We start from the raw sequence: 8,711 nt of genomic DNA, 5'->3' as shown, positions 1-8,711 counted from the left end.
TGAAAGATTTGCATAGGTTTGCATCAGATTTCTATAGAGAGGAAAAATATTTATTGAATTTATACCCAAAATTGTCCGATGTAATCATTATGAGCGTTGGGTACTCTGATATACTGTGTTTTCAATCCATACTGGCAGCCTGAGGGCACCCTGTGCATATTTAGTCCATATATGGAACACATGAAGAAGAGCCATATCATGTGACATTCCAGGAACTCCCTGACATAAACAAAGCTTTCAGAGATCGCTGTAACATGCAGATAAATACGCAATAAGCTGTGGAGAAAAAAGGCACAAGCAGGGAAGAGAAGGCTGAGATGCTTTCCTACATAATACAATAATTGTACTTTTACTTTCAGTACTTGAGTAGTAAATAAATAAAAAAACTACTTGCAATACTTAAGTATTTTTTTGTTGAAAACTTTAGTATTTCCACTTAAGTATGGTGCTTAAAAAGCACTTCTACTTCTACTCAAGTCACTTTTTTGATAGAGCACTTGTACTTTAACTCAAGTCTGTATCTCTAGTATTTTATACATCTCTGCTTGGCGGGGAAACCCTCACGGTGATCCTCAGATCACCCTGGCCATGCACAGAAGTAGGTCTATTCTGAGGTCCAGAATAGACACTAGATCGGGGCATAGGCGAGGGGACTGCGAGTCTCTATCTAAGCGCTGCCATAGTATTTATTCCCACAATGGGAACATGAACTATTCACAAAGGCTGCCTCATTGTGCTGAATGCCTAAACACGAGATGCAACTATTGTGGCTGTCTACTTGCGCCAGGGAACGATCGCAACCAGAAATGCACAAGCAGAATGACATGCTGAAAAGGACGCAGAGTCACGCTTGTGTTGCTCTTTTAGTGAAAACAAAAAACAGAAAAACTCTTTCAGTGCTGAGGCACCCAGGGGTAGCCGCGGTGTAACAAGGTTACACACTCAGGAGGAAACGCCCACCGAAACCAACACACACACAATTTGCAGTGCTGTGAAAACAGCAGTTTGTGAGCTGAAATGCTTGGAGCCACCGCTGATCGTGCCATCACGCCAACACTGGAAGCAAGAGTCTTTGAAGAGTCTTCAACATAAACAGCAGTCTTGCAGAACTCTGAAGTCAAACAGAAGCTCAGCTCCGAAGTGAAAGACAATGAGTGTGTGCGCCTGCCTCCTGTTTATACCCACGCTGCGGGACAGGGCGCATGACGTGATTCATGCACGCCAGCGTTTATTGGCTCGTTCTGTAGACACTCGAAGATGATAGGGCTCCCTGAAGTTATCCCAATTACGTTGTCACGTCAAGATTATGTCGAACGTGAGCGACTGACTGGGAAAGAATGATTAGTCAGGTTACAACTGGCACCCCATACCACAGAACCACAGTGTTTAATCTTTTTAGAGAAATCAACCTAAGAATGGCTTATACACATGTACCTGGTGTAGGAGGCAGTATTTATCATTTAAAAATGCTTTTACCTGTAGTGAAATGTCAATTAGATGTCCCAAGTTTAAACAAGACATATGAACAAATTTGTGTTGAAAGTCCAGGCCATTTTGGTAAATGGTAGCACTGATTTTGGTACTCATCAGCCATTAAATTATTGCTCTGTTACAGTAAAAGCAATAGTTCATCCAAAAATGGAATTTCTGTCCTCGTGTTCTTTCAAACCCATTAATGTGAAGGAGAAAATGTTCAGCTTGGAATATAGTGTATATTCTTTTGGACCTGATTTTGTTTTTGTTTTTTTTGCAGGTTTCTTTTCTTTTTCTTTTCTTCTTATTTTAACTTTGACAGTCCCTGGGACTGCAGCATGGACTTTCTGGAAATCATATATATCATATAATCTATAATATATATAATATATATATATATATATATATATATATATATATATATATATATATATATATATATATATATATATAAAATCATATAATCAGTAAATATAAAAGTCATAAAAAGCTAAGTAATGACAAGTCTCAGTAATGTTGTTTCTACAGTGTTCATCAATAGCTTTACTATTCTAAATAATTACTTATCTAATCATGTTTATATATATATATATATATATATATATATATATATATATATATATATATGCACATGCATTGTAAAATAATCTCAGTATAGAGGTTTTATGGTGATCAACTTAACTGTATGACATGAATAATCGCTAATTAGCCACGTAGTAGGAATTGTCCGATATATATCACCATATGGCTTGGAGAAAATAATATTTGCTAATATTTCCTTGACAAATAAATATGTACAGCTTGTCATGCCATCAGAGAGAGATAAATATTTTAACATGCACTTGAGGGTGTCATCCATACCAGATTGTGCTTGTAGTAACAACAATCTGAAATAGTCTCTTTAGTGCATATGAATCCACAATAGGAACAGATGCTCTGAATTACATTAACCTACATTAGTATCATATGCGGTGTATCGGTCTATATACACACGCTAAATATCTTGAATTATAAGGGGGCTCATTTGACTGTTGCTAATGAAGAAAGTTCTTCTATGTGAAACGATCAGAATTCATCTTTCGGAGTTTGGGTGGCAGGTGTCCGTCCATGCGGCCTCCTCCCCCAGCCATTCTCTGAAGTTTCGGTGGCAAGTCTGCAACCGATTTGCTGATGGCCTCTGTGGAAATCTTAGTCGCCTTGGTAACCTTCATTTCCTCTGAGACCCCAGGCACAGAACTGATGCGTTGGAGCTTCATGGGCAGTTCACCAAGGCTGTATGTCATCTCTGATGTGGTGGAGCTCATTCTCAGTAGCTTCCTGGGCAGCCCGTCTCTACCTGTCATTTTCTGTACCTTGGTTGGTAATTTACTGCTGTTCTCTAGATCTTCCAGCAGCTCCAGACAGTCCAGGGAGCTGTTCTTCTCTCTACTGTTGCACAGTGATGGGGCCATGAGTGGAGAGGACATGAGTAATGCCTCATCCTGCTCCTTTGCGCTGTAGGGAGGTGTGTGAACCTCAAATGTAGCGTGGAACTGAGAATAATCGACTTTAAAGAATCCCTCCTCCAGAGAGATGACCGGGAAGAATCTGTGGCCCCAGAGCACCTCATCCTCTGTGTATGATGTCCGTGCTTGACAAGTCATGCCTTTGAGAGAAGACACATGAAAAGGAACAGATGGAAGAATGAAAGAAATGGTCAGGGATTAATCAATCAGATGGAACTGGGAAAAGCATTGCTTCACTCTAGAGTATCATACACAACTCTCTTGATTAGTATAGTGCTTGGAAAGCATAACTGTATTGATATTCCTCAAAATTTCTGGTTGAGATTGGTTCTAAACTTCTAAACCTATACATATTAAACACATTAAACTTGTCTGGAAGATACATTGTGTATTGACATTTTTCCAGTAACACGTTTGTCCTTTTGTGGTTTGACTGCTTAAAGTAAATGCTATAGAAACTGCATAATATAAATCTTTCAGTTTATGCTACTGCACCTAGGGATTTTACGATTAACCATTATTTAAAACGTCACGATTAATTAATCGTATATGCTCTGCTATACACTGAGTGTTTCTGCTGCACGGAACAGAACTGTTGCAACTTGCACACATCGAAAACAAAGTTACTCCAGGTGGACTCCTGCAAAATAGAAAATCTAAAAACAAATAAATTGTTATTCATCTATTACAAAAAATCCAACAAGAACAACTGAAATAAAATAAAGACGATTTACATTTGCAAGCATAGGCAGAGTTTCTATTTATAACATGCTTTTGTAGTGTTGTGGAATGTAGCCAATCACAGACATATGCGTTGATTTCTTAAACGCAATGGCCAATCAGATGCATTTAAGATAGATTCCCTCACAGCTCAAAATGTTTGAGTTTTTGTTCAGTACTGAATTCTGCATGCTGGTGAATCCTCTTTTTATAACAAACAAAGTGTTGACATTATGAAAGATTCATTGTGCAGATTCATTGTTATAACTGAGCTTTGTGAGACCACAAATAACTGAGATGTCAGCTTTTTAAAGGGGTCATAGGATGCCCATTTTCCATGAGTTGGTATGATTCTTTAGGGTCTTCATGTAAAGTTTGTAACATACTGTGGTTAAAATTCCTCAAAGGTTGTGTAAAACAACACCCTTTTTAAACATAAAATGGCAACAAGGCAACACATAAAGTGTTGCCTTGGTAACCTGCCATGGTGGACAGTATAGAGGGAATGCATTAACGTCACTTTCCCGCCGGAACACGCCCCCTCAGCCGGACTGAGTGGCAGAAGAGCAGCTGCGTGACTGGATTTAATAGGGGAAACTGCGAAAACGCGAGTAAAACAAACGATTATCAGTTTAAACTAAAGATTGGACTCAATATAGTGTTCCTTACAACTTACTAAAGATCCAGTGATCCATGGATATTAACATGCAGCCAGGAATCGTGTTTCCTGACATTTATATGTGCCTGATTTGGACACCAGGGAAATACATACAGCAAATTTGCCTGTGAATGCTTTATATAAATACAAAATAGGCAGGTCTAAATCCAGGTTATCACTTATCAATGTTATATATATATCATCATATCGTCTAGAGACTTAAAACGTGTATAATTTTTTGTCAGTGTTTATTTGAAAATGTCATATTATACAGAATATACAGTGGTAAATATTTGATTGATGAGTTGTCACTGCAATATATAACAATACAATATATAGAGAATGATTTTACCACTAAATTCAGCATATTGACACAAAAATGATAACTGCAAATCCACCTTTCGCTGCCTGGAGTCCAGTTGTTTCTATGAATTGCAGCGATCTATTTGCTTCTCTGTTCTGTAGCTTTAGGTAGTCTGTAAAAATATTCCTCATATTTCTTGTCAAATCTAGTTGTACAGTCAGTCTCAAAGCTCTTTCCCATTTTAGACGCGATTTGTGTGTTTTTCCGCAGCATTCACACTGAAAACCAATTCTGCCGCTCAGTCTTTTTGCCACTTGTGGGCGTAACTGCAGTCACTCCGGCCAACGGTGACGTCACGTGCATTCCCTCTATACAAATGGCTGAGGGCGGAAATATGCTAATACAGGACAGTCCGTCAGTGGTCGTGGGCGGAGCATAAGCAATATGACATCATATTGCTCAGAAAATCCAAACGGCTTGATTATTGAGTGTTTAGGCTTTTTGAGGATTAAAAAAAGGAGTGAATGGATTTTTTTCATTGTATGGTGGTTGTGTCCACACACTGCAAAGACACATTTATATGCAAACACCATATAAATGTGAATTTTGCATCCAATGACCCCTTTAAGGGGGTCTTGCTTTATTTATACTTTTATGCAGGCTTTTGTGGACAGGAGCAGGACAAAACATGAGTGTTGCGGGCAGTAGTGATAGCATATATTATCATATATCCTGCGGGAGCGGGACTGAAAAATCCGCCCCATGAAGGTCTTTAATGTAGTCCTCTCAAGACCTTCAGTCTTCAGTGAACTTTTAACGTTACAATATAGTTGATAAAAATGATCCTTTCAAACAGAGGTCCAGCAGCCTTTTAGTTTTTAGTTTTTTTTAAAATAGAAATACATAGCTACTAGGTAGCTTATAATTAATTAAAACGATATGGTATGGAAAGAGGGACTGTTGATTAAGCTAGGCAAAAATAGAATAAAGGGAAGAACTGTTAATTGGATCAAAGATTTTTTTTTTTATATGAAATATACACTCACCTAAAGGATTATTAGGAACAGCTGTTCAATTTTTAATTAATGCAATTATCTAATCAACCAATCACATGGCAGTTGCTTCAATGCATTTAGGAGTGTGGTCCTGGTCAAGACAATCTCTGGAACTCCAAACTAAATGTCAGAATGGGAAAGAAAGGTGATTTAAGCAATTTTGAGCGTGGCATGGTTGTTAGTGTCAGACGGGCCGGTCTGAGTATTTCACAATCTGCTCAGTTACTGGGATTTTCACGCACAACCATTTCTAGGGTTCACAAAGAATGTTGGAAAAGGGAAAAACATCCAGTATGCGGCAGTCCTGCGGTCGAAAATGCCTTGTTGATGCTAGAGGTCAGAGGAGAATGGGCCGACTGATTCAAGCTGATAGAAGAGCAACTTTGACTGAAATAACCACTCGTTACAACCGAGGTATGCAGCAAAGCATTTGTGAAACCACAACACGCACAACCTTGAGGCGGATGGGCTACAACAGCAGAAGACCCCACCGGGTACCACTCATCTCCACTACAACTAGGAAAAAGAGGCTACAATTTGCAAGAGCTCACCAAAATTGGACAGTTGAAGACTGGAAATGTTGCCTGGTCTGATGAGTCTCGATTTCTGTTGAGACATTCAGATAGTAGAGTCAGAATTTGGATCCATCATTCTTTGTTACCACTGTGCAGGCTGGTGATGGTGGTGTAATGGTGTGGGGGATGTTTTCTTGGCACACTTTAGGCCCCTTAGTGCAAATTGGGCATCATTTAAATGCCACGGCCTACCTGAGCATTGTTTCTGACCATGTCCATCCCTTTATGGGAGCTTTGTGCCCTGGATGTGCATCCTACAAATCTCCATCAACTGCAAGATGCTATCCTATCAATATGGGCCAACATTTCTAAATAATGCGTTCAGCACCTTGTTGAATCAATGCCACGTAGAATTAAGGCAGTTCTGAGGGCGAAAGGGGGTCAAACACAGTATAAGTATGGTGTTCCTAATAATCATTTAAGTGAGTGTATATCCAGGTTAAAATTGGAACAACACTGTCCAGTATATACAGAGTAAACAATGGGAGTCCACAGGGTACCGTGATCAGCCCATTGCTTTTTTCTATAATGATTAATGATGTGTTCTATGAATTAAAATAGTATATCGGTAAATCATTGTTTGCTGATGATGTTGCTCTTTGGAAATATGGGAAGAATTTAATGTTCATACAAAAGAAGATGCAAGAAGCAATAAGAATGATTGACAAATGATCTTATTCATGGGGTTTTAAGTTTCGTAGCAGGGATATTGTCACAGTGTGGTGCAGGCAGAAGGAGATGAGGAGTCCAAAGTTCCATTGCAAACGTTTACTAACAATATAATACAAACAGGTACAGACAGGCAGAAGGTTCACACACACTTAGTACAACGGAGAACAGACACAGACTGACTGAACAGAAGGGAACTAAATACAAACACAGATGAACATTGATTGACGGAACACAGGTGATACAGATGAACAGATAATGATGATGACACATGGGATGAAGACAGGCAGACAAGTCCAATGAAACCAAACTAAATAGAATACAGCTGTGACAGATATGTTGTTACACCGGATTATACATCTTTTTTTGTTATTTGTTTTAATTATTATTTGTTTTGGGGCATTTTATTTTGAAGGAAGTTTGCGTACTTCTATTAGAGGTAACAATCACAGTATGCACGTTGACTGACGTCATGCGTAGGTCAGTGGTTCAAACTGCAGCGCAATCGGTGATTTTCCTTTTTCCTGCATTGTCACTAAAGAGGTGATATTAGTGCGTGTTTGTTTATGTGTTTTACCACACAGGCACTGCTATTAAATTCACCTTAACCCTCTGAGGTCTAAGGGGTTTTTGGGGTCCTTGAGGTGTTCTGACATGCTCTGACATTTGTGCTTTTTTCAGTTATTTATAAACATGTGAATGGCAAAGGTGTGAATTCACTCTATATAGCACAAACAGGGCTACCATAATATGTGAGCAACATGTATGTATATGTTTGTATTTTTTAGAGAATAATGTTTATGCGTGGTTATTGAAAAAACTAAAACTTAAAGTGTCTGAAATAAGGCCACAAAACACATACTAAATATGTGTCCACAAGACTTTTGACTAATGAGTGTTGTTGCCTAGAATTTTTGCTTCAAAATGATCTGAAAATCATCCTGCCTAATCCTTTACACAAAAAAAATACATTGATTTAAATTTTATTAGACACCCTTTGTTTGGAAAGGCAATATGCGTGGAGGCGTGTTCACACCTGAGAAGACAAAGGCCGGATAATGTGCCACATACATAATGAGCTGGATATTAATTAGCCTTTCACACAGGTGTGTCACAGGATTCCAAAGAATGCAAGGACAAAAGAAATTATCAATATATACATATTTTACAATTAGAAATTGTAACCAATTACAAATAGGTTACAAATACAACAACAATTACAATTTTAACAATATTTCAAGTGTATTTCTTTGTAAAAAGTATACATTTTATCATACGTATTAAAAAAGGTAAGGATTGATTAGTTTGAATATTGGAACACTATAATAACATCTTAGTTGATAATTCAATATACCTACTTTATTTTTGACAAAACATCATACTATAGTATATTTAACTATGAGAAGAAATTGGTGAACAAAAGCGTACCAATTTAATGTGACAGTAGTCTTTTTTTTACAGTCAAAACTTTATAATCTATCCAAAACTAATCACAAAATCTTGTCTAAACATTCATATTTAGTCTGTAACATATTGTGTATTATATATTGGCATATACATGTGAATTTGCAGTTTGTTGCTTATACAGACATTTTATTTCCACATATTTCAGTCTATTTTTACTCATCTTAGTAGGCTATAGCAATATAGTGTGTATGTGTTCATGTAAACATAACGTTTACTAATGTAGGTGCAAGAGTGAATGAACGGCACAAACAGGCGCTGTATAACTGTAGTAAACAAAGCGCGCGC

General features: G+C 37.8%; 1 protein-coding gene across 1 annotated transcript in view; it reads right to left on the bottom strand.

Annotated features, from left to right (window-relative positions):
- Positions 1 to 2,525: 2,525 nt before the first annotated feature.
- The window catches only part of kcnj3a (potassium inwardly rectifying channel subfamily J member 3a), an 84,876-nt gene continuing 78,690 nt past the window's right edge, over positions 2,526 to 8,711 (bottom strand). Inside the window, exon 4 of the mRNA XM_077215256.1 lies at positions 2,526 to 3,118. Coding sequence (XP_077071371.1) covers positions 2,526 to 3,118 — 593 coding nt within the window. The remainder of the gene's footprint in view (positions 3,119 to 8,711) is intronic.

Source organism: Siphateles boraxobius, unplaced genomic scaffold, assembly GCF_051911475.1.
Source record: "Siphateles boraxobius isolate OS27281-9 unplaced genomic scaffold, OSU_SipBor_1 7, whole genome shotgun sequence".
NCBI lineage: Eukaryota > Metazoa > Chordata > Actinopteri > Cypriniformes > Leuciscidae > Siphateles > Siphateles boraxobius.
Note: the sequence above shows the minus strand (reverse complement) of the source record. Positions and strands in the feature narration are given on the sequence as shown.